General features: G+C 38.6%; 1 protein-coding gene across 1 annotated transcript in view; it reads left to right on the top strand.

Moving 5' to 3' along the window:
- ADAMTSL3 (ADAMTS-like 3) overlaps positions 1 to 27,228 on the top strand; it is a gene marked incomplete at its 5' end in the record, with an annotated part of 100,098 nt that overhangs the window by 34,690 nt on the left and 38,180 nt on the right. Inside the window, 8 exons of the mRNA XM_010073380.1 lie at positions 3,021 to 3,178; positions 4,157 to 4,268; positions 6,977 to 7,115; positions 8,755 to 8,805; positions 12,912 to 13,116; positions 13,959 to 14,106; positions 15,570 to 15,654; positions 22,416 to 22,702. Of these exons, the coding sequence (XP_010071682.1) occupies positions 3,021 to 3,178; positions 4,157 to 4,268; positions 6,977 to 7,115; positions 8,755 to 8,805; positions 12,912 to 13,116; positions 13,959 to 14,106; positions 15,570 to 15,654; positions 22,416 to 22,702 (1,185 nt within the window). The remainder of the gene's footprint in view (positions 1 to 3,020; positions 3,179 to 4,156; positions 4,269 to 6,976; positions 7,116 to 8,754; positions 8,806 to 12,911; positions 13,117 to 13,958; positions 14,107 to 15,569; positions 15,655 to 22,415; positions 22,703 to 27,228) is intronic.

Raw genomic sequence — 27,228 nt, 5'->3', positions numbered from 1 at the left:
AACCAGAAGCTAATATTTTTACAAGTGGCTAATGCTAGATAACTGAGTTCATGAACTTAGGGAGGTTCAACTTCACTAAAGGAACTGAAGCTCTTTTTTTCCCTTTTTGTCCATTTCTTCTCCGCTTGCAGTGATTTGCATTACTTGGCAGTATTTAGCTGTATGTCTGTGCACTGCTTTGTCTTTTGACAGATGCTAAGAGGAAGACAATTGAATTTTGGCATTTTGAAAAGAATGTGTGTTTTATTTTGGGCCCCTGGATAGTGCTATCTACAAATGAATCACAGGGAAAAGAAAAAGCTGTTGGGTAATAACATGATTTCCTCCTTCCTGCAGTGGGAGCAGGAGCTATTTCCCTGGGAATTCTCCCATGCATCTCTCTACGCAGTGAGGTATCTCCCCTGGGTTCCCCATTCCATGCTGCCCTACTTCTGCCTGCCGCTAAAGAAGCTTTTGTGGTGGGTCTTCCATCTACAGCTGGGCAAGACACTTCCTTGGGGAAAACGTTCTTTTTATCAAGGCAAGGGAAGTAACACAAGGACAGACAGCTGTAGGTAGGTCTTTGGCACCAGTGGTTGTCTTGTTAGGCAAAGAAACAAGTGAACACTCGAGAATTCCCTGTCCTTATGACTCTGAACATCTGGAATCCTAAAGACCTCTCAAGGAAATGTTTCCCCAACTTAGGATGGTGAAGCTCACTCCTGAAGTCAAACTTCCCATCTCTGCAGGATCACAGGACCCTGCAGAAGGAAAAAATGCCTGGTGAATGCTTTTCTAAACCTTGCCAGTTGGTGAAACTTTTGTTCCCAGTTACTGCTCTGAAATCAATAAAGTAGTTTTTTTGAGAACTGTTCCCTAATAAGAATTATTATGTTACATATGTGTAACATATATTAGATGCTTGATTACGCTCTGTTTTAGAAACCTGTGATGACAAGTGCTAGATACTACCAAGCAGGAATATATTGCATCAGACGTTATCCATTGTGCTGGGGAATAGCTCTTGATCTCCCTCCGTGACGCACTCCTGGGAAAATCCGAGCAGCTGTTCTAAGCTTCACTGACACGACCTCCAGAGAGACAGGCCATCTCTCTGTAGCTGGACCTTGCAAATAAACACATGCTTTGGATTCAAGTCTAGTGTAGCTTGAACATAAATGTGTGTCAGCTCTCAGTGAGAGAAGATGTTGGTTACTGAACAATATTCTTGGTTTGTGCTTAAAAAAACAAATATATTTTATTAAGAAAATCAGCATAAAGACTGTAAAGTAATGCAGCTCAGGGCACCAAAATAACATCTTTAACATCTTTTTTCCAACAGCCAGATGTCTTGCTTTGCAATATGAAATGCTAGTTTTGAAGGGGTCCTGTACTCCTGAGGATCCTACTGACTTCATGTGGAATTGGAAGTACTTGAGATTTGCTGATTTGACTCTTATTCAACAAAATGACAGAATAACAGACACCATGCATTAATACTTACTGTTAAGTAGTGTAAGTTTGGGGTCAAGGCTTGCAGAAGCTTAATCCAAGAATGCTGAGTTCTGGATATTTAAAAGGTTATTTCGTAATGAATCAAGAAAGAAAACTTCCATAAAAGTGACAAAAATATGTCTAAATATTTGTTGCTTTTCCTGTGATTTGTTTATATCTCTTTGTTCCTAATGGAAATGTGTTGGACAGTGGGGCATTTTGATTCCTAGAGATTTATTTTTCCTCTTTGACAAAGTATATTTGATTCACCGCTAGATTCCTGCCCTATGATCAATGTCCCAGAAACATATCCTTCCTTAAACTTCCTTCCAGCAATGTATATGATCTTTGTTATACCTATGAGCACAGTGGAACCTGATGCTTAGAAACTTGGGATAATGTTGGTACCTTTTCAAGGAAGTTAATTTCTTCTAGAATTTCTTCACTTTCTTTGTTGGGCATGCACCAGAATACATTTGTCTTTTAAAAGATCTTAAGGAAGAAAACAGTAATGATGGGCTGCAGCATTCAGAGTGTATTTTCAGTGCAGGTGAAAACAGATGATGCTCTTATCTAGTCTGAATTAGGTAACTGTTTCAAGTACCAAAAAAGGCAAAGTAGTTGGAGGAAGAGGGTGTTTATAGCTCCTCAAAAAGTTCCTTTTAGCTAGCCTTGAGCTCATTTGAGATTCATGCCTTTCCGATGCAGTGCCCTGATAGATTGTAACCAGACTGGTGTATTTCAAGTCGTGTGTCTTGCTGTGCCTATACGCTGTATTATGCAGTGCCCAAAATTCTACCTTTATCATGAATATCTTCCTTTAGCTTTGTCCACTTATAGTTCAGTCAGTTTGCTGGAAGTGACTCAATCCTAAAATGCTTCATCTGTCTGTGGAGGTTGTGGGCTGTTAGCTTAACAACATTTCCAAGGAATGCAGACCAGCTCAGAAAGGGTTTTCATCACCACCTGTTCTGTGAAAGGGCCATCCCTCAGGCACTGCTGCAGCTACCCACCTCCTGACCGTGCTTTTGGCTCACATGGGAAATATTAAACGTTGAGTTAATGACTTCTGGAATGGGTAGAGTGATAGAAGTATTGAGGTGAGTGTTTGGTGAGTTTGTCATGATTCAGGCTTCTCTGGAGACTGACTGCTGACAGTGCTAGGCTTTTGAGTTGCATGGAAATATGAGTTATTTTTCTGTGTATTGAGTCTATCTGTTTTGTGAGTTTCTTTCAGCTTGTCCTGCTAAATCTATTGCTTTATAACTATACAGAGCACTTGGTATAGGAAAAACTGTTTCGGAAGTGCTTCTGGTATGAGAGAATAGTGTGTTCAGGCAGATATTCCTGTGCTGGCATGTCATGCAATTATGTATTAGCCTAGCATCTGAAGCAGCTAATATTCTCACAGATATTCTGTGTGGTTTTTTTTTAATGTACATATACTGCTGCTACTTGCAAAGTAAAGTTGTAAACATTACTTTGACTTCTTTGAAAAGAAAAAAAAATTCCTGTTTAAATTTACTAATTGCATGTTTCTTCTCTAGTTGTAGAGTCAAAGACGCTACAGGGAGACAAGGGAGAGCACAGTTTCAATGCTCCTGGAACGTTTACCATAGAAAACACAACTGTTGAATTTCAGAAGAGTACAGATAGGGAAGTCATAAAGATCCAGGGACCTCTTGGAGCAGATTTCATTATCAAGGTGGGATGTGTATATGTACAAATCTACTAAGATATTGCAAATATATGCAACAGAGTAGGTGTCTGTCCATAAGGTTGTAGAAATACAACAAAATCTTTTAGCTAGAAAATAAAGAATCTTAAAGTCCAGAGATAATTTATACTAAGTGCATCCAAACCAATTCAGATATTACAAGGTTAATGTCTTTGCTGTGGTGGAAAGTATCACAGGATCTTTAATGGTAAAAATGGCCAGGATTTTTGTTTTAAATGTTGCTGAAAGAATAACAGCATGATCCTGTGCAGTGGATTGGTGTTAATCCAACTGAAGGCTGCCACCTACTGAATCTGAGAATTGCTTCCAGCAGCACCCTAGAATCTCCCTTAGACCTTGCTAGTCCAGCTACTGACCATTTCTAATCATTTTAAATTTCTTTTCTACCCAGACCACGTACCAATGGTTTGTATCATACATGCAGATATTTGTATGTAGAAACATATCAATATTTGACTGCCAAAGGAATGTAGTCATACAGTTTTCCATTGGAAATGACAGGTGTTTTCGGCATTATCACACTTGGCTTTATCTATCATGTTGCAGAAATAGACTTTCAGTAGTGTTTATTTTGCATCTCCAATGTCACATGTGCAGTCAGACTTGCCTCAATATGAACTGGTGTGCTTAGGTCAACTATTGACTTCCCTCTCCAGCAAATTTTTAAAATTTTGCTAGTAAAGGTATGAGGCAGAATATAGTTAGGAACTTTGTCAGCCAAGGATTGATAATTAGATAGTCAAGTTAGTACCTTGAATAATTTAGAAAACAAAGCAACGTACAAGTGTTTGATTATTGGAAACTTAAATTTAATTGTTACTCTAGGGTTTCTAGAATTTTTATGCCTGTTGTTGTATTACTTTCTGCACTGTTATATATGGATTGTGTTTTGAAATCACGTGAACAGTGGAGTATACACATGTGTTGTAATGGAAATTTCTTCAGACCAGGTACTCTGGATCAAAAGAGAGTGTGGTTCAGTTCTTTTTCTATCAGCCCATCAGTCATCAATGGAGACAAACAGAGTTCTTCCCCTGCACAGTGACGTGTGGAGGAGGTAAGTAATGGCAATTCTTCAAGAATGTTTACAAGATGAAAAGTGGATGATTTACAGCCTTCATTCTGCATTTTAATTGATTAAATGTTTGTGTTTATTTGCCTACTGGTGGTTCTTCAGAAAAATACATAACAGTAGCAGGTATGCTGGTTGAGTTAGTACAAGCCTAGTTTTTTATATCTTGTATTAATGGAAGTCATGTTCTTTCATAAGGATTATTGTTCAAGTAAGAACTTGGACTAAGAAATAACATTATGACATTCAAAGTGGAAAATAACAATTCATACATGATATTTTGGTAAAGTAAACAAAGAAATACAATGAGATTTTAAAATAAGGGTAGCCATGAGTTGAAGGAAGAAGGTATTTCTGGCCACAGTAGTAGACATGAAGAGAGAGTTTTAGAACACACAGTTTAGAAATTAGTTGAATGAAAGCAGAATAGGTAAACAGAATTTAAGGAACAGCTGCTATCAATACCTGTGGCTGTCTGATCCTAGACACTTAATCCTGATGGTAGTTAGAGCAGCGTGCCGTTGTGTCTACTCCTGCTTTAAACACTGGGGTTTATACAATGGTTAGACAAAGTGCAGCTTAGTTCTGCTACTGCTCATCCAGCCCAATGCCTGTCATGTCACGTTATGCAAAAAGCATGGCCTCGTGGCAGGAGGAGTGTTTGACATTGTAGATAGCTGTTTCCATTCAGCCAGTGTTACCAGGTCACCTGAGAAACAGACTGGGATCTAGTGATACTGGTGGAGTGATTTTCTTGGAGAGTACAAATATGATTTAAATAGTTACTTGGGACATGAGTAAAAAGAGTTAAAGATGTTTAAATCACGAGCAGAGTCTGGGGATTATTTGATGGACCATCCATTTTGGCACTTGCACCTCACTTTAATCTGAAATGCAGACAATGTATGGTGTAATATGCAGTCCCACAGGAAACTACTGTATCTTATAAGGCACTTGGCCTCATGAAGTGTGATCCTTGCTGGGACTGTGAGTGGCAATACATATCCTCTGATGATTCCATCACAGTGCATTTATGAATTTTTCCCTAACCTATCTGACAAGGGAAGAGGTATAAAGCATCACAGTTGTTTTTGACGACTGCGTGTAAACACAGGATAGCTCCAGGGACACACCATCAAAGTTATTGGCTCAAATCCAGCCTTATTCAGACCGGTGTTATGGTTTGACAGTTATAGAGACCTGTCAATCTCTGAAATGAGCCAGTGTTTTCAATGTCTTACCTTGTAGCTGCATGTCTATAATATGAAACTGGTACCTTTGTCAACAGAGCTTGATGCTCTTGACAGCAGTCCTGAGAGAGGCCAGTAACTGAAGAAACACAGAAATTGAGCTCCTGCTTACCCATGAAAGTAGTAGTGTTAAGAACAATGTATTATGGAAGCATGCAGGGAAGTTGTGTTGCAGCTGCCTGGCTTTAACCTGTTATCTTAAAAGGGATTTGGTATCCAGCTTGCCTGTTTGGCGTCTTTTACTGGCAGTAAAAGAAAAGGTTCCTCACAACAGAAACTTGGAATCAGTGCACCGCCATTCCTCACTTGGATGTTTCTTTTACATTTAATTCTGTAATCTCCATGTTTGGGAGGGGGGAGTGTGATGGGCATCTCAGAAAGCACAGCCAAGCTTAAATGAGCAAGAATGTTAAAAATTGTGTTTATCTTGCTTGCAAGTGGCGTATCTTCTGGGTCCTTTCAGTACTTACAAGAACTGGAGCATAGATGGCTGAGCACTGGAACTGCTTAGCTCTCTCTGGTTATCACTCTCACGCATAATGACAGTTTGAATCAGCCAGGAGACACACGAATGAAGCCATTGATACATGATGCTTAGTATTTTCAGTAGACACTGGGACTTGTCCTGTTAGTTTATTGACTCTATTTGGATTTTAATTCTTGTGGTTTCAAACTTTTTTTCTTTGCACATACCAGAACATCCTCCTCCTCTCCTCGGTTTAAGTCCAAGTCAGCTTTTTTGAATGAATCTTCTTGCCTTAGCCAAAAAAGCAACCTAGTGGTTTGTAAAACTCAGATCCCTTCTTGTAACCAGTCTCCACACAGATTTCTTTTTTTTTTTTCACCAAGTAGTAACTTCAAGTTTTCTTTTCTTGGCTCTTCAACTAGGAATGTTCTTGAAACTATTTCTTGGTTTTCTACAGTTTAACTTCACAATGTTTTTGGATCCCATCTTCAGTTCCTCTGGCTTTCTGTTTTCAGTATTTGTTTTTTTTTTAGTGTGCATGACTGTAATATAGCTCTTTAAAATACATGGTAACTCCTCCCTGGGGGCGAGCAGTTATAAATTGTGGAACATGTAGAAGAATCGTATGACTTTGTAGGGTTGCCTCTGTGACAGGTGAGCTGCTCCAGTACATGTATTCACGCATCACATAAAAATATGTACACTTTTACTCTTACACTTAGAATATTATTAGAATAATGTGCCAGAGCCTCACCTAGTGTTAAGACAGGTTAGCATAATTGTTATGCTGACTTGCTGTAAATGGAGATCTGGTCCTGCATGCTCTTATGCAGTGTTTTCTTGTTTAAAAGCAAACCAAAGAAGAGCAACACAGGAAATTAATTCAATGGACAATCCATTATTTGGGGGGTAGGGAGGGAATAAAGCTGCTTTAATTTATCTGCATCACCAAAGTCTACCTTTGCCTTCTGCGTTAGGTTATCAGCTTAATTCAGCTGAATGCATGGATATTCGTCTGAAGCGTGTTGTTCCTGACCACTATTGTCATTACTATCCAGAAAATAAGAAACCAAAGCCCAAGCTAAAAGAATGCAACATGGATCCCTGCCCTTCTAGGTGTGTATGACAAATAAATTTTGTGTGTGGTATAGTCAGTTACTAAGGTACAAGCATTTGTATTTACTTAATTTCAGTTCTTTTCATCTTTAGGGCTACTTAATTTTGGTTGATTATCACACACATTAAAGGCTGATGCCTGGTACCACTGCCAGTAGATCTGTGGCACTTCTTCAATGTTGTAGAATAGGACACTGCTTTATACAGAGATATTGTAGATATCGTAGAATCCTAGGATGGTTTGGGTTTGAAGGGACCTTAAAGATCATCTAGTTCCAACCCCTCTGCCATGGGCAGGGGCAGCTTCCACTCGACTAATATCAGTTAGTCTGTTCAAGGGCTAATTCTGTTTTATGTCTTTTGCTGAGTGGTACAGCACTAGTATGACGATTTTGTGAAGCAGTGAGGAGGACAGATTCTCTGCCTGCTTTTGGATTTATTGATGTTGCCATTCAGGATTTCTCCTTAGACAGACAGTAGCTCCAGTTCTCAGCATACAAGTTTTGCACATGGTTTAACCTGGTTTATTCATCTGCCTATTGTAAAAGTTTCATTCTTCATTTGTACTGTGGAGTTTACACTTAAAGTTTGAGGGGTTTGTTTGTTTTTTTTTACATTAAGAATTTAAAAAAATAATAAAGGAAATATACTTGTGGTACAAATACCACAGACTATTACTGCCAAATTGTAAAGGCCATAGTATACATAAATTGTATTGAATTGCACTACAGTATTTCAAACTAACTTTTGGATTGTCTGGTGAGGTTTCCTGGCTGTGCTAAAGAATCTTAAAATAACATCACAGTATCAAGTCCCAGAACCTCACATTTATATGCCAGCTGGCTGTGCTGGAGTTATATGCAAGAAGAAAAGGAAACACTCTCAATGGATTTCATTTCCTATAGTTAAACTGTCCATTTCCTTTCATTCCTGTTGAACATAATAGTTGATAGTGACCTCTAACAGTTATAGATGTGCAGACTTTCAATTTTTTTTTCCTGGACAGTTGATCACTGTGTGTTTAATGGCAATGGGTGCCAAATGTTGCAAAGCTGGAATGGGAAATAAGAAAGGGCATAATTAGCTTTTTCCTTGCAAATTTAGTTTACACAGAAAAGGGAAGTACTACTGGATGGAATACCATATTTTGTAGTATTGGAAGTAAGGCTTTATGCCTGCTCTATGCTGTGCAGTTCAAATAAATAGCGCTAGAAGAGACCTAAGCACTGTTCAGGACCTATCTAGGATTAATCCTGTGATGCATTGATTTCACTGTGACTCGTGTTCCTCAGTGGTCTTTGTTACAGATATAAGCATGTAACAATTTTCTTGTTAATAATGTAACGCAGACCTAAAGGATAACTGTTAATGAATTTCTCTGTCAAAGGCTTGCTCATTTAATTTTTTTTTTTTGATGGTATGAAGTTGAAAAACTGTATGGTGAGTAGGTCTCTCTCCCTGCAGAAGAGGTAAAATTATACGAGTCATTGTCTTCCACGAGGGTAATGTGTCATGAATGTAACATTCCCTTGTTTCACACTGGGAATTGCTTACTTTAAGCATGATCACGTAGAAGTATGTACTTGATGCACAGTCTTGGCTAGGAGAAATAATGATGCAATATTTGTTTTCTTGACAGTGATGGATTTAAAGAAATCATGCCCTATGATCACTTCCAGCCACTTCCTCGGTATGTATAATCAGGATAGCATATGTGTCAGCATTAGCACGATTTTCAGTGCAGATATACTATTTGAGTACTAAGATCTGTTTTTTTGCTATACGAGAACAAGTTTATAACAAACTCCTACACATTTTTGAAGTTTATGATTTATTTCAGTGTGCTCTGGATGATTATCTTAACAGTAAGGATAACATGCTCTTCTTGAGAATATCAGTGTGGAAGACCTTAGAATAAAGAGTTGGCCTGCTAAGCTTTCTCCTGCTGTAGTGCTGAGAAGACCATCTCCTTTAAAATGCATGTATGAATTCTTGTCTTGAAATGCTTTTATTTTAAAGATGTAAGCAATTAATACCGTCATTTATAGAACACGTTTCCTTATGTTACAGGATTATAAAATTATTTTTCCCTTGAGATGTCTCATTCTTTTACTCTTCTTTAAACCTACTCTCTATTGACATCCAGGCTGACATGTCACTTTAAAGATACTGAGTTGTCAATATCTATTGCCTAAAATAAAGTAATTGGAGTACCGATTGTTGCCTTTTTTTTTTTTTAACCTGCATCAATCACAAGAATGTAAAACATCTCTGTCACACTTAAATGTTTTTAAAGGGTATTAGGGCTAAAAAGCATTGAGCCAGATTTACTGTTAATGTAAAGAATTACGGTTGATGGAGTTAGATGCATATTTATCTGAGTTGAACCTCTGCTTTATTATGTCATGAAATGAATAATGTGTATTTTTCTAAAGAGGTAAAGATATGAAGTAATAAGAATGAAATCATAGACTTGCACAGCTCAGTGGAGCTACTGATTACAGCTGATATAAATGTCATAGTTTATTTCTGTAGCAATTTACGCTTGTTGTGGATCTGCTGTCCTGTAATGTACTTTGGCTTTCATACATAGATTGAGATTTTTTTTCCTCTACAGCTTTATACAGTAAAGTTCCATAATTATATTCTTTGTCTCTCCCCTTCCATTTCTTCTGCCAATTCCTTTGTACTTCAGATCTCCTCTGGAACTCAGCACAATTTATTTACATGAGTATTTCATCTTCTGAACTGCTCGGGGCTTGGAGACCAGTTGGAAGAGAAATTTAATCCCCCTTTCTGTGCTTTACTGTGCTCAGCACGTTTGCATGACTCTGTGGTGAGATAGATTATATCTGTGATAAAGCTGTGGGCAGGTTCTCTTATTTCAAACACTGAGAACTACAGACAGAGCCCCACCTCATTTCGACACCTCAGTGTGTCCTGTCAGAAGATATCATGGTCTTCCTGGGTGACGTACAGGAGAAAGAACTGTAAGATAGCAGACAGCCAAGCAGGGCTTGGAGTTGGTGCCAGTAGGAAGGAGAGAGAGGAAACAGACTGTTTCACTGGGAGGGTGTGTAAAGAAGCACAATGGAGGTGTAAAAGCACCTTTTTGTGCTGGAATTTCTGCAAGAAAACAGCAGCTGAAACAGCCAGTTTGTATACTTGCATTGTGAGGTGAGTCTGGTCCAGTGTGGATGCAGTCTTGCCCCAGTGTAGCAGGATTTATTTTCTCTGGGCTGTTGCCTGTTAAATAAATGCAATGCATTAGTCTGTGCCAGGGCTTCTTCACCTTTTCTTTTCGCTTTTTCTTCTCTTACCTGTTTCGTATGTGCTAACCTAAGACCGTTCTTGCAAAGCAGGCAGAAAACCCAAGTGCTGTAGATATGCTTGAGCAAAGCCGTACAGACCCCTTCGCCTTGACCAGCAGTCATACATCACACCTCCTACGCAACATGAGGGCCATGCGAGGGCTGCTTTGCAGTCCTGCGGCGTTTACCGCTACCTTCCCATTCACACGAGGAAGTTGTGGGAAAGTCGTGGTGCGCACCGCAAGATCTTGAAAGAGTTCTCCTGTGGCTAGAGCTGTAAATGCCCCACTGAAATATTTTTACAGATGGAGAGTTCTTTTGAAATAAATAGAAAAATTTCCCAGGATGAAAATTTTCTTTTAAAGCTTTTGGAATGCCTCCATTTATTTCAGACTTGTTGGACTGTTGAGGATCCCTTGACAGCTGTGGGTTCTGGAAAGTATCTCCTTGACTGCTTGCCCAAGACCCCCCTTTTCCCCAGTAGCCATGGACCTCACTCCATCTTGAAAATGCTTATGGGAGTATGGGATCTGGAGTGTGTTCGAAACTGATGAGATAAAGAAAAACAACTATAAAACTTTATGCTATAAACACTTGTAAGGCTAGTATTACATATAGCACAGTGAGCCTTAAATATATAAACCCATGAGCTGCTAATTCATTGAACAGCTAATTGCTCTTTAGTTCCTGACGTTTTTGTAAGAAAATGAATTAACGCTTGCCATTAGTTTAAGTCAAAGAAAAGTGTAGCTGTTGCTCTTCAAATATATTTTGCACTTGTGATACCATACGAGTATCTGGGCAAATAGCTTTATTCTGAGTCCTTTTGAGTATATATTCTATGGTTGACGTTCCATGGCTTGCTGTGTGTTTCATACTCATTCTCCTGTTGAGCTTAAGCATGATTAATATGTTTTTGTAGGCACTCTAATGAATTGCTTAAAATAGGAAGTGTCCTTGATTTACCTGCTGTATCACAAAAAGTGTGTAGTAATTACTTAAATTTACCTTTGATTTATAGGCCTTTGCTTCATCTACTCTGAGATTGATTTCCTTTACAGTAGCTAAGTTACTCTTGATTAATTGATTTTGATGAGATATTGTAGTACTTGCTGAGTCCATTGTTCATGATGGATAGAATTTTTTCATGACCCTTTCTGAGCCCCTGCAGCTCTAAAAGGAATAATTTTTTAAACTAACAAGACATTGATGAACCATAAGATGTGCTGCAGAACTCAATCATTTCCCAGGGCTTACCTTTGATTTGGGTGGGTGGTGGAAAGAAAGCAAGAGACAGGAGGTGAAGGGTGAGGAAACGTTGTGTGGGGCTTAGTGGAACCTGAAGACAAATGCTATGATAGAAACCTGTTATCTCTAAATACGGCAGGAGCAGCACATTATTGAGGTTGGGTTTTGTTGAGAAGTGGTTGCTTAAATGTACATTCATGCTAAGAACAAGAGATAAATTAAACAGAGTTTGTAACCTTAAAACCTCCACATACGTCTTCAGATGGTGGAGCAATTTCCATCTTTATTGTAGTTAGGTCCAAGATCATGGATAGATGGACTTCTGAAGACATTCCCTCCCAGCAGGTTGTTTGTCATCCACGTTCTGCTGGTTGACAGAGCTGTGTGAGTTTTTCTTATTCTGTGTATCTCCCTGCTTCAGGAGAAATCAGCTAGGTTAGCCAAAGCAGCTGAAATGGATGAGCCAGCTGAATTTTGCTTGAAGCTAGTTGGAAAATGTGAATACAAACTCATTCAATGGCATTTTAATGAGGGTGGAAAACTCTTGCAGAACTGCAGTGATGACCAGCCAAATGGTACCTGTCACTATTTAATTTGTTCACAGTCCTTACAGATGAAGACGGTTTGAAATTAAATGGCTGGGCTTGCCCAAAGCAAGTATTAGAGTTCTCATAAAAATTCTTTCATGAACAGATTTTTTTAAGGGTAGTCTGCATGATGTGAGCAGTGATGAGCAACTGTGGGTGATAACACCCTCAGTAAGCACAAACAGATCTGTCTTTGTCTTTGGATTTCATTAATCACAAGTACATGTACTTCTTGGTCTCTAACAATGGTAACAAGAGTGTATGTGACCATATGAGTTACCTTTGAAAAATATTCTGTTTAGATGATTTAGACTATTTGCAAGTCATTCCAGTAATCAAACTCAGTCTATCTGACTATACAAGATCTTTAACACGTGTATAAGAACTAGATTTTCAGTCATTTAGAGAAACGTACTTAAATTTATAGTTCTATTTTTCTTCTAATTTTGCACAGGAATTTAAGCCTGGAGTAATGTAAGATAGCATTGTAATTAAATGTATTTATATTCAGTGTGTCGTAAGAATCCAGCAACAAACTGTCAGTGGGTTTTAATGACACTGAAGTTCAGTTCAGTAATTTGCGCTTTTAATAGAGATTAGTGGAATAAAAAAATATCCTTATTTTTAATATGTGTGAGTTTTTTTTCTAGGTGGGAACATAACCCTTGGACTGCATGTTCAGTTTCCTGTGGAGGTGGTATTCAGAGGAGAAGTTTTGTGTGTGTGGAGGAGACCATACATGGAGAGATACTGCAAGTGGAAGAATGGAAATGCATGTATGCCCCCAAACCCAAAGTCATTCAAACCTGCAATCTGTTTGATTGTCCTAAATGGGTGGCAATGGAATGGTCTCAAGTAAGTTGAGAAGTAATTTGGACATTTGTTCTTGTTTTCTAAAGAAAGACTCTGCTCCTGTGTTACCGTGTATTTGTGAGCACAGGGCTACCAGAAAAATACAGCCCTGCAAGGGAAATTCATAGTACTTACTAGGAGAAGTTTGTGCTAAGTAATTCGGCCTGATAATCAAAATGTTAACATGTCTGTGTGGAGAAAAATGCATTGAATTCCTCCTTTACATGGAGGAGAAATTAGAGCCAGGGGTCAGGCCCCTTTGCGATCAGGTCATTTGTCTCTCAGCTCTTGATAAACGTAATATTTCACTGCATCTAATAGCAAATGGCATGTCTGTCTAGGGGCTGACATATCTGGAAGGGTGATTTTCCAGCACTCTTACCTTTCCTTAGAGTAACAAGAACATGAATCCAACTTATCGGGGCTGTGGTTATCTGATAGTGTCAGATAGCTCAACACTTCGGTAATTCCTTAGTTCATCCAGATGACGTCGCTGACGTAATAGCGAAGAAACTGTTCCTGCAGCACGTCTGACCCAGCTATAACTGAATATGACCACTGAGAGAGAATATTCTCAGTACGTGGCCACTTCTGTTTCAGCCTGTTGCCAATCAGATAAGCCTTACAGAACCCCGAGAAAGCACTTGTGTTCCCAAAACTTAGACATTTTTTCCAGCATCAACCTTTCCTGTATTCACCCAGCAATACAGGGATGAATTCATACGTCTCTGATTGTGGAAAAACTTCAGTGAACACATCATCAGTACTTCTAACTTGCTTTTTAACAGTATTTGTAAATGTAATAAAAAAGAAACTGCCTGAGATGGTTGCGTTGTCTCCTGCAGTGCACAGTGACCTGTGGCCGAGGCTTGCGTTACCGAGTAGTGCTGTGTATCGACCACCGCGGGCAGCACGTCGGGGGCTGTAATCCACAACTTAAACTACACATAAAAGAGGAGTGCATCGTGCCAATACCATGTTACAAGCCAAAAGGTAACTGGAATTTTGTCTGGGTCTGTTATTGTTTTACATTTTTGTTAAGAGAATTAAAAGCCCCTGGTAACCTTTTTCAGAAATGCCAGAAGCTGGAATTTACTAGGACTTATTTCAGTCTTGGCAGACACAAGCATTTTAATTATTGGTGCTAGGAAAAGTGCCCTGTTGATATTTTTTGCTGATAATGTAGCCAGACTGTCATGAGGTGAACATGCCAACTGAATCTGGACAGCCTGGTCATATTGGGAAAACCAGAATTAATGAGTTCAAAGTGGGGAGGAGGAGTTGTTCAATAACACTTGAAATAGGAATGATACTCCGCGTGTGCATCACCTGGGATCGAGTTCGTTTGCATCTCATTGAATGTGACAACATTCTCAGTGGAGCTCATCCATTCAGTAAGTTATCATCAAACTGGTTTTGTTTTCCCATTTCTGCATTTTTAACAAGGCTGTAACGATGTAAATTGACAAATTTTCTTTAAAAGAGTTGATAAGGAATAAAATAGTAGATGGGAAGGTGAAGAGAAAAAAAAAGATGAGGGGGGAAATTAGTGTATCTTGTATCTTCCTCATTTCTGTCCCTCTGGGCCCAGAAAATTTTAGTGGGTGCTACTCCAATTCTTTCAGTTGTTATTTGAAAGGCTGTATTTCAGACCTTCACAACTGACAGTAAAGATTTACACAGAAAAAGTGAAAGCTATCTGTAGACAACCCTATGTTTCTCTTCAGGATGTTTTCAGACTCTAGAGAATTCTTCAAGCAGAAACCTACTCAGGGTTAAACCATGAAGTAGAAACTAACACTGAAATTTTAAGAACCTTCTTCTGGGGTTTTATTTAAGTTTGGGGGCACAGATCCTCAATTGGCTTACAGTACTCCAAGCAAAAGCATCATGGAAGTGTAGGATGTATAGACAGATAAAATAAGCTAGTGTTATGTTTTAAATTAATTTCTAATTTTGGGAAAGCTGGCTAACTCAGGAAAAAAAACAACCAACCAACCATTATTTTATTTGAAAATTTTCTAATGAAAGTTTGTCTGGAATCTCTTTCTCAGGTCTATCTGGAGAACAATGTACGTTTGCTTTACTCTGGCTTCTTTTTCAGCTATAAACTAAAGTTATGATGATAATCCATTACTCTGAGATATAAGCTACAATCTACTAGAAACTGTGTTTAGGGAAGATGTGGGAAGGAAAGAAAAAATTAATCAGGAATGGAAATTGGATTGCTGGTACCCTCTCAGTAAAAAGGGGTGTCAGAATGGAGCTCAAACATAATGAAGAAATTTTTTAGTAAATTGTTTTATTATCCAGTGTATCTTTATTCAAACCATGAGATCAATAGGCAATGTAAAGTGTGAAGTGCTAAGGTGAATAATACTGAAATCTATGTATTGCTTTGATTTTGGAGAAATCACTGAATTTGTTTTTTGTTTTTTTTTTTCCCTCTCTACCAGAAAAAAGTCCAGTGGAAGCAAAATTACCGTGGTTTAAACAGGCACATGAAATGGAAGAGACCAGGACAGTCTCAGAAGAGCCAACGTAAGTACATTGTCTTTCACAGTGAAGAAATATTTCAGCATATTTTGCAGATCATCTGGAATGACTGCTGCTATGCAGTTTGCTTTGACAGTTGGCCCTCCCTGGGAGTTAAGTTGTGTTGTGAGCTGTTCCTAATTTTACATCTTAGTAGCTTCGCTTCTGGAGCTCCTGTGCTGGATGACACAGAGCTACTCTATTATAATGTGCCTATATTGTTCAAGCAATGCAAAGGGATCTTAATTTAGCCAATTAAGCCTAATTAATGCATGTGGAAGTATTTCATCAGAAGTAAATTAAATTAATTCAGTTTTATCCTAGCCGTTGCTGTTACCTCAAGAATGGAGTGGTTGTATTAAAAACTAAGAGGTACTTTGTAGAGTTGCCAGGATTTCCCTGGGGGGCAAGACCAATGCATAAAGCAAGAGAGAAAAACCTGCTGATCTCTGAGCTTGGCTGAATCTGTGGGGATAAGTTGTGACATTTTACACCTGTGTGTATGTGAAATAACATCTGGATTTTGAGAGTCCCCTTAAAAGCTGATGAGGGTGAGCCTTGCAATGTTAAAGTCCTGGGGATGAAAGCATAACTTAAATCCAGCTGCACTTGTTCCTGTCCCTTGTATGTTAAGGCATCCACACAATTGCTTATATCCACTGTGTTTGTTTCATGGCTGTGTGTATGTAATATATTCAATATACAGTATATAACTTTCTAGAAAGTAGTAACTTTCCCGAAGGTTGTCATGAGAGATTTTGAACAGTGTTCTGTTGTGCTTAGCCAGATCCTGCATTCATTTGTAACAAAGTTAGTTTAAAATAAACGAGATGAGCTTACTGAAGTTACTTTGAATTTATATTGCTCTGAGAGCAGAGTGTGCCCCATAACTTCTTATTTTTCTTCCTCCATTTAGCTATTCCTGATTTTGGCACACATGTACCAACAGGTGTGATCATGAGTAATAAAATCTTTACACCTGCACTGACTCACAGAAGAAACCTCTTGCCAAACAGGTGTTTGCGCAGTTATTGTGACTGTACTTTAAACTTTTCACTGCTCCATCCTCTTGAGTCAAGTGTCAACCTACTGTGCGCGGTTATTTCACTCCCCAAATTGGTGGCCTTGAATTCAAGCACAGTAGTAGCAAAGATATAAAGTGTGATTGTCGAAGGGGGTGATGCAATTAAATGCGCCTGTTGGGTGTCAGCATATCAGAATTAAGGTATATGAGGCCACCTCTAAAGAGGATTCAGCATGAAGCTATAAAGAAAAATATCTCTAGCATTACAAAATCATGCTGTGGCAACTGTGAGCTAACACAGTCTCTAGGTTTTTGGGATCCTTCAGCAGCAGTCTGACAGAACAAGCAGGGAGGATTGGCAGGGAACACAGCATGTACTTCAGAGTATATTTAGAATATAATAAAGCTGAGCCGGAAACTTTGTAATGGGTTCCCTTGTACCTTGTCCTCCCAAAGAAAGCAGTTATTAATGCCTTCCTAGACATGACTGATGTATTCCGCTCCAGCCTCACAGTGTGAATGCAGCCACGTGTTTGAATTCACAGGGCATGTCCTGTCACAGCTGTGCAGTTTTCCAATTTCCTGGGGTTTATTCTTCTTCACTTACTCTGGAGACCTAGATTTTCTTCCATCTTTCATGATCCTCATCCTGTCCTGTGAATCTTCCCTTCACATTTTCCAGAAGCATCTTCATTTAAGCCAAAAAGGTTTCTCCAGCCACTTCTTGCTGATGTCTGTTCTCTGCCATTATCTTCCCTGAGGTGCTGCTGAGGTGCTGTGCGTTCCTGGGCTGGGTACTCGGGGCTCTCCTGGGACCCCCCTGGAATGCTCCAGCCAGATTCCCTGTTAGTTTCTTTTTACTTGTCTTCTGCTGCCACCTGCTTTTAAGGAAGCTGGCAGGCAAGGCCAAACAAGAAATAACTGATCCCTGACTTCATTCCTTTTTGCAGATTGCCTGTTGGTCATGTGGACCGTGGTTTGCAAACAGCAGTTTCTCCCTGGATGCTGTAAATCTCATGCCCTAACTGCTCCAGTCTGTTCAAGCTGGAATGGGATTTTTGGGTCAGGATTTAGAGTTTAAAAAGAAACTGTAACAAGAGGCTGTTACTTCTCCCAGAGTAAATTACAACAAGATTTCCCTCTGGTTTGGATCTGTTTAACTTTGTTTTCTATAATTTACACATGGCACAGTGATAACGAATAGCCCACCTCTGCCTAGCAGGAGGCTTATGATTTCCTTGGTAAAATGCCATCACTTTTAATTTTAGTTATTCTCTTGCCACCCAAACTTAAACCACAATATGAAGTCTCAGCTTCTAGTCCATCCTTTTATTACAACTGTCTTTCTATGCTTTTGTGTGATATTTTAGTTGATAATGAAGAAGAGAATAAATGCAGCTGTGTTTTAAAACCCACAAGTGATGGATATGCCAAAAGCAGCTTGTGGAAGATAAATACTTCTGCCGCTGTGGTCTACCACGGCTGGTGTCCTGAATCTACATAGAAGGGGAACGTTCAAAAGCTTCTCTTTTTTTTTTTTTTATTATTAGCAAAATAAAAAATGACTGCCCTTAAAGTGAGGCCAAGAAAAATGTAGGTCTGACCTTTTTAGTTTTCGGTTGTGGAATGTGATGACAGTTGATATCAATAATTATTTTAAACGTTCTTCCCTCGAGCCTTCTTAGTTACAGTGGGATTCACAGAGAAGCTCCACTAAGGTTTTTGCATCTTTTTCATTGATCATAAGTTAAAGAAATAGGCACCTCAACTGCCTTTCCTTGTCATGGCTTAGGACAAAGCTAAAATGCTTTCAACAGCTGATATATTTTTTCAGCAACCTGAGCTGAAACGTAATCACTGGGTTTGTGGAGTTGCACTTGCTGAATATGAAACGCGGTGTCTCTCATAAAGGTTCCTGCTCATTGCGTTTTGAGTCATGTTCACAGAAATGTCCCTGTTGTACCTTTGGTGATAGAGAATTAGACATTTTTCACAGCTTCTTCTCCAAAAATTGGCTGGTGATTTTGTCCAACGCACAACACTCAAGGCTGATAAAACCTGACAGTGCAACTCTGCTTAGAGCAGGCAAGGGTGGTGCTTCAGGGAGGGCAGGATGCCAGCGACATGGGAGTTCTGCCCCAGTAAGCAGCCAGCATTTTAGGTGCTTCTGCAAACTTTTATCCAAAGCCCTTGGCGCAGGCAGGTTGGACTGGAAATATCACAAGAACAGCCTTTCTTTCAGGATTTAGGCATTTCCTGTCTTAACTGAAAGCAAGAACTGCAGGCATGAGGAAAATAAAAAATATTAAGAGACGCCATGTTTTCCCAGTCTTTAGAAAGCTGAAGAAGGCTGCGCTGAGTTTTTTCAGTTCAGATTTGATGTGGTTGGGTTGGGCTGTTCTGTCCCAGTTTTATCATCAGTCACTGCTTCATTTTCCAGGTCATCCTACACTGGCTTTTTCAGAGTTTGCCAGGTGAATGCACATTTCCATTAGTGTGAAACTGATAACACTGTGGCATGGACATGCTCTCCACTGCATCTTTAGTGGGTGCATCATGATCCTTGTGCCAATGATTACAGGAGCATTTGATTTCTACATTGCACTGGGAATAATGACTGTACAAAAAAGCTGGTTGTGAAAAGTTGTGCGTGCTTGGGTTTGCATTTTTCTGTTCTTTTTTTTTAATCAGGAGTCTTATGTACAAACTTAAAGATCTCAGAAAGTTTTCACTTACCACCATCCTATCCATTGCATTACAAATTCCTGATGATCTCCAAAGCACCGTAATACAAGTGCTTTGATGATGCTTAATCCTGACCTGAGATCACTCTGAGTGTATGCCCATCAAAGGCAGAGTGAATGTACTTCATGGAAGCATTGTGTCCAAAGCATTGTCGCATGCATGCTGTGAATGCCCCTGAGTAAGAAATATATCACTTCTGAGGTTGATGGAGTTTGCTTTAATGATCTGTCATAGGATTTGGTTGTACATATGTTAAATTAAAAATAAAAATTATAAGTCATATGCCTGAACTCAAAATTTAGATACAATGCAAACCTTTGGATCTGTCTCACTGCCTAGTCAGTTCCATGCTCTAATTTTGTATTAGCAGTCTTCATTGGCTTCTGTTGAAGGTACTTCAAGTGACTTTAACATGGCCATCCTTTGAAAAGTCCTATAATTTAGGGTTTTAATAGATAAATAGTTGTGACTAGTTTAGCAAACACCAAGGTAGAATAAAAAGTATTTTGGGTGTTGGTTTTTTTTATCTTGCACTTTACTGAAAAATACCAGATGCTAATATTCAACAGGAAAACCTCAATTATAATGTAGGCTTGCTATAAGTCAAAGGAAAAATGCTTAGAATTTTCTGAGTTTCTTTATAAATCAATTGGTTGCTGAATGAAAGGATTGCTGTGGTTCAAAATTTCCTTTCCTTTCTACAGGAATTCAAAAGAATGCATCATACATTATTTTTGGAATGTTTTAATGCACTCAACTAACAGTACACAAAACTAACACTAATTTCTGGTATGCTGCTGTCATGCTTTTACCAAAAAAAGTTATTTGCTTTCAGACTGTAAGCTCCTAGGTATGGTCGGAACACCAGTCAACTCTTTTCAACTATAAATGTCCATCAATTTTATTTTTCCAGTTAGGTACATAAGTACAAATGGACTTATACTTCTTTTTTAGCACAGAAGGAGAGGAAAGTCATAATTTTGTTAAACCCGTGCGCAATGGCCTTGATCCAATAAAGCACTTAAGTTTAACTCTGAACACATTGTAGTCCTACTGACTTCAAAGGACTGCTCATATGCTCAAAGTTAAGCACATGCTTAAGCATTTTGTTGGATGAGGGTGATTTTTGCCTTGGCCACGCCAGGTAGTTTGTGTGGCTGTTTGTGAAAAGACTCCGAGCTCTGATGTTTCAGGGCTAAGCTGATTTTTATCTGCTAGGGTAAGAGAAAGCCTTTCTTTGCAGCTTTTCCCACAGATGTTCAGTTCGAATTTCTCATCAGAAGCATCTGAACACTGACCCCTACCAGCTGTGCCCGATGGGCTGTTCGGTTGCATCAGTACACTTACTCAGATTTTGTCACTGTAGAACACAGCCATTCACTGTTTTGATAATACTCTTCCAATAAAAATCAATTTAGTCATCTACTTCAAAAATAGCCAGGTTTGTGAAGTGGTGAGCACTTGCAGTTTTCCTTGGCTCCAGGAGCAGCTGGGGAGACTGTGCCCTTTACTGAATTCTTGCAAGGACCAGCGAGCTCTAACTAAAATTTTGAGGCTCTGTTCAAGGAAACTAAAGTGTTGAGCTTTGACATCTTTATTTATCTTCACAGTAGAGTTGTAAAGGTATTTAATCAGCATCTCCTTAAAGAATAACCAGGTACCTTGTAACCTTTACTGGAAACGGGAATAGTGTTTTCCACAGGAGACAGTCTGTCTTGGGGTCTATCCCAAGCACAGCTCAGGTGACTTCCCCAAGGACTGAGCTAGAGTATCCTTCTGGGTTACCCACTCATCTGTTCTCCTTTCTTCTGTTTGATTCTTCCTCTGTATATACTGGCAAGAAGTTATTGGCTCAAGATGATAAACTGTCCACAGAATCAACCACACTGTGTTGACATTTTTCTATGCTTACTGTGTATGCAGTACATAAATACTGATTTTTTTCATACACAACTGTTGTTGTATTTGTAAGGGCAGCTTTCCTGCAATAAAGAGAAAGATAATTCTTAATCAAAGATAAGGAGAAAATCTTTGAATCATAATTTGGATTTTTCCTTCCAAATATGTTTTTAGCATTGGTCTAACATACCCTCCTATATCTTCCATTTTTGTTTTCATCTTCCGCTGCCTTTGGACATATAATAAAGAGCAACTGCAACCTTTTGAAAAAATGTCCTGTGAAACTGTGTATTTGATTTCTTATAAATTGTCCCCCAGAGCCACTCAGGATGACTTTATTCATGAAATTCAGCCCTTTGGCTCTAGTGCCATTTTGAAAATTACTATCAGATATTAATGTGACCCTTAAAGACAGAGAATATTGAAGACTAAAACCACCTTTTATTCAGTAAATTCATGATCTGTAAAATAAGATTTTGCTATAGTTCATCAGGAGCATAAATGTTTTCTAGTAAAAATGATGGATTATAGACTGAGCCAGACCTCTTTATTGAAGATGAGAGGCTTACAAGGTTAAATCTGAACAGCAGCCTGCAGTGCTGAGCATTGGAGATGGCTGGATTTGAAAAGTGCTTTTCTTCTGTCTGTCTGCTGATTATTAGTATGACATAAGGTGATGGTCTTTCTCAAATTTAAGTAGCCTACAAATACACTTTTGGCACATGCCTAAGTCTGCGTACCGGGGGAGCTATTTTATATTGTATAGATACGTCCTCATGGAGTTTCTCATTTTTTTCCAGTGAAGGAGTTTGAGAAAAGTTTTAGATTATGTCCCAGCTTTCCCTATTCCTCATGAGTCTTTCTCCCCTTTTCCTACACCTTTATTGAATTTTGAAAAATGGCCTGGGATGGAAGGCAAGTTGAAGGCTTAAGACAGTTAATTCTGCCTTCTGTTTGGGTGTCAAATAGTATTATGTATTGTCTGCTTTGTATATAGACATACATTGATGTGTTTTAGCTATGTTTGAACTGTGCACACACAGACACAGTTATATGGAATAAAATGACAGTGTTTCTACTGCACTGTGGTTATTTCCAGGTTTATTCCTGAGCCCTGGTCTCCGTGCAGTGTCACATGTGGCAATGGCATACAGGTGCGAGATGTGAAGTGCCGAATTCTTCTCGCATTTACTCAGACTGAGGTTGAACTGCCTGAGGAGGAATGTGAAGACGTGAAGCCGCCAACAGAACGAGTCTGTCATGAGGCATCCTGCGACAGTGATCCTGTCCCCTACACACCAGAATTATCACACGCTGAAGATGGCAGTGTGATTTACGACTGGGAGTACATTGGTTTTACTCCTTGCTCAGCCACATGTCTTGGAGGTATCTTTATTTATTCCGAGTTGTAAGAACTTGGCATTGTTAGATGTTGTTGGATCTTCTTTTACTGTTACCCTAAATTAGCTGTGTTGATCTGTAGGAAAATATGCAGGTTCAAGTTTTAACTTATTTCTAGGTTATCCACAGAGTATTTCAAATGACTTTGTTTCCTTTATATCCTGTGTTCTAACACTGACTTAATTTGATTAATTAAGGTGCAAGAAGTTGTTGGTACAACAACTTGCTTTGGTCTTGTTGCTGCAGGAGTCTCAGCTGCCAGGGGATACCAGCGTGTTTAACGCATCAGCGATGGACGTGTTTAGATGACCTTTCTTTTCCTAGGAACTGAAACTGTATAGTTTTAGGGTTAAAATTCCCATGTTAATTAATCCTTATTTTCCAAAATGTTGCCATTTTTTTGCAGTACAGTACTGATAAAAAGTTGTAATTAGGGAGACTTGCTTTCAGTCTGATTGACATAAAGATCAAACAGGAGTTTGTTTAGGTCTTGGTGCAGTATACCACTCTACAGGAACTCTGTGCCATACATCTGTCTGCAAGTAGTTAGGCACATTCCTTTTTGGATGTAATCGAATCTCCCTTTCGTCCTAAGTACATGTTACTAGACAAGGTTGCTGGTGTTGCTACTACATACTGTACTTTGGGACTGAACACGAGTGAGTTATGAAGTGCTAAGTGGAGGCAGTGGAATTGTGAACACACCTATATATGACAGGACTGATGACATCAGTGGGAAGTGAAGACAGTTGTACCCAGAGAAGAAATAAAAAATGTAGAAAAGGGAGAGCAGGAACAATTGGAAGCAGAGAGCCCGTCTATAGCTCATAGAAAGCAGCCTCCTTTGTACTGCTCGCCAGCTCAAACATTGAAGACAGAAGCTGGGAGGGAAGCCCTAGAATGCTATCAGTAGGATGGTAAGTGACTGCTTAGTGCCTCCTTTTTATCGTTTACTACTGCTGTGTACTGATGGGGTTGATCCGTAGGAATAGCAGCATATGTGATCACAAAAGCTGATGCGTGGCGCTCCCTCTGCTACCTTCGGTGGGCATTACGAATGGCAAGGTAGAAGAGGCTGTACTGGTACCAGTATGTAACTATCAAAGTGTGACAGTAGCGATAGCTATTGTGACTGACTGTTTCTGTGTTTTCATTTTAATGAAGGAATTATTTTTAAAACTAATGAAATAGTACTCTAAAGGAGAAACAAGGCTTTCATTACTACTACATTTGTAGTTGTCTTTTTCATATCTCAACTGATTTTTGTAATGTACAGTCAATTCATTGCCATTTTAAATACACTTTACTACTGCTTTTCAGCATATATCTTTGTCAGAGGTGTTCTAAAACTACAAAGTTTTTTAATTTTGAGGACATCAGCAGACATCTAGGCTTTGCCTGCTATTGCACATGTACGTGTTTGCATTGTCTGCATCTTCACATGTGAATTTGTCCATGCAAAAACATTCACATAGAAACTTGTAGTTGGTGTGCAAGCTGACAGTAATTTAAGGAGCCTGTACTGAAGACAATAGTTTGATTTGCCGTCATGAAGGAACATCAAAATGACTGATGAGCAGAATCCCATGTTCAGCTTAATTTTGCTCCTGAGGGAGCTGAGTGTGAGTTCTGTTACTGACTTCTGACCCTTTCATGAATTTGTGAGGTTGCCTGACCCAGAATTTTCCTATAGATGTTCACAGTAATCTAACCATTTGTTTGATATGCAATAGAAATGATCCACTTAAAGAAGTTTGAAATAAAATACCTGTTTGTGTTCTCGAGACTTCTGTGGTATCACCGGTACTCTGTCTAGACATTTTTTTCTTATGTGATGCTCCTGGGAAATGTAGGAAGCTGTGGGGATATTCTATCAATGAACAGCTTCAGAAGTCCCTGTACTGTTATGCTAGTTAGGTAGCAGTGATTTTTGCCCTTCTGTCAGTTCTGGTCTTGCTGCCTTGGCAAAAGCTTTCAAACAGAGCAAAGATTACCTGCCGATAAATAGTTTTAAGGGAACCAGACATCTCTTCTGTTTCCAGCTTATTGCAATGTACTAACTAATGATCTCACTGTCTACTATTTTTCCATTGTGTAGTTCACAGGAGCTGATCCATTTCTGCTAAGTTTTACATTCAAATCTCATTTCAATTAGATGAACTCTTTAGCTATAATAAATAAATATTGTCTGAGTTTGGAAAATCCCAGTGTAATGTAAATTATATTAGGTACTTTTTCTCTAGTATGTATGTATCTAGCAGTGTCTATTAAAATAAATTCCAGTGGATTTCTGTGTCCTTGGAACTCCCCACCCCCGTTTCTTAGAGCTTGACTCTGAATGAAGGCAAAGTCTGCAGGGTCTGAGTCGGCTGCAAGCTTTACAGCCACTGTTTGAGCACGGACTGAATCTCTGTTTCACTGCTTGTCCTTTGCACCTTTCTTTTAACTCCTCATACAGACTAGACTTTTAATTCAAACTCTGCTCTGGTTCCTCTCCAAAGCAGACATAAAAATGAAGATGGAAACATTGTTCTTGAGGTATTAAAATTACAGAGTGGAGTGATCTGCAAGGCATTATCAAACATCATCTTTACTTTCCAGTTCATCATATTCAGCAGCTTCTAGAGCACTAGTAACAAGAATCTTTGGTCCTTTTCTGTGCTTTCTGCACCAATCTATGTGGCTTGTCACACTGATTGTTGCTTTTGAGAACTGCTATGTTATGTTATGCATGTTAGCATAACTAATACTGCTTTCATCAGTCTTTCCATGAATGCAAATAAAAGTTGTCCATGCTAATCTGCCATGAGGCAGATGTCACCTTTAACATCCCTAGAAAACTTTGTAACCATCCTGAAAGCTGAAGATCTATTTTGTCTTCAGTGCCTGAAGAAATCTCAAACTGAACATAAGCCAACTGTACTCTCAGGGATCTCAGGATTTGTCCAAATTTTCCCAGAATTTTTATTTTTTTCAATCTGAAGAACTTTGGCCCTGATACAAGAGCCCCCAACACAAGTATAAGTTTAATTTTCATAATATTGTCAGTGAGAAGTAATAGTTGTTATCAGAATAAAGAGTACGCCTGAGGAGAAGAAATGTTTTCCTTGTAATCTGTAGTATTTCTTTAGTGTTGTCAATCACTTAACTACTTGACAGTGTTTTAAAGGGATGTTTTCCATTTAAAAAAATAACTGAACATTTTCTAGGTCTCTTTTTAAAAATACCCTTAATTACAAGAGGCAGATTTTGGTATTTCAACATAATTGTTATAATTTATATTCCATATGCTCCAAGAAATAGGATTCAGGCCCTCCAAAGTCATTACATTGGCTTAAAAATAACGAGATTAAAAAATAAATACATATGCACTTCCTTTCTTTTTTTTTTTCTCTATAGCCTGTGGCTTTGGAAGGTTTAGGGTGCAGTCAAGATGTGTTTTTGGGCTTTTGTCTGGACCATAATGGCTAAAAGTTTACTATTTTATTTATAAGAAACCTGAGATTCTTAGAAAAATCAATGGATCCTAGCCAAATTTAAGGGCTCTTAAGAAAAACAATGACCGTTCTGAGACTCTCATATAGAGTTGAGAGCATTTGAAGAGTGTTGTAGGCAATTTGATCACTGGTTACTCCTAGGACTACTTTCATTAACTGCAGACACTAACTGTTTTTTACAGAAGGACTATAAATAACATTGACAGTTTCAATAGATTAACAGAGAGGCTCAAGTGTATGTAGGACTTGGCATTTCTTCCAAGTTGTTTTCAGCTGATAGTACATATTTTTAAGCAGTCACCAAACTGAGACTATCTGATAGAAATAAATGACCGTCCTTCCTCTCCACATACAGAGAACAGATCCACCCTCTTACCATTTACACTGCAACTTTCTGCCCCCATTTTCTTTGTACGCTAAAAAAAGGCTGAAATAAAAATCTGGGCTTTTTTCAAGCATTCTGATTTTTTAACACAACTTCGTACACAGTGTCTTTCACTGCACAGAAAAGCTTGTAAAAGAATGTAAATGTATGTGGTTTGAATGCTGGGTTAAAACAGAAAATATTCTATTTCACTGAGTGGTAGGATAATTACTACAATAGTGCATCAGATTACTGTAAAAATACTTAATGCTCCCTGCTGCATACATAATATTTTAGTTAAATTATCTACTATGTTTATACTATAAGCCAAGAAAGTTATACGTATAAACTTTGCTTGTTTAAATAATAGATTTTTTCATTTGAAATTGACATAGAATAAGAAATTTATCAGTGATTGAAGTTCTCAACTAATGGAAAATTATAGTTTGGGGTGAGAAATCTGCTCATCAAGACATTTTGACAGTTAAGTTCAAGCAAATGCCGCATCAATTAAGTGTAGTTATTCATTGAATAGAGTCCTTGAACTGAGGAACAGAAAAGGGGTGCATGGTATGTTTTTAACACCTCTTTAATATCTGTTTTGTACTTGCAGCATGAAAACAGAGTGCCTTTTTTTTTTTTTTTTTTTT

This window comes from Pterocles gutturalis, unplaced genomic scaffold, assembly GCF_000699245.1.
Source record: "Pterocles gutturalis isolate BGI_N339 unplaced genomic scaffold, ASM69924v1 scaffold13687, whole genome shotgun sequence".
Lineage (NCBI taxonomy): Eukaryota > Metazoa > Chordata > Aves > Pterocliformes > Pteroclidae > Pterocles > Pterocles gutturalis.
This window is presented reverse-complemented; position numbering and strand designations above follow the sequence as displayed.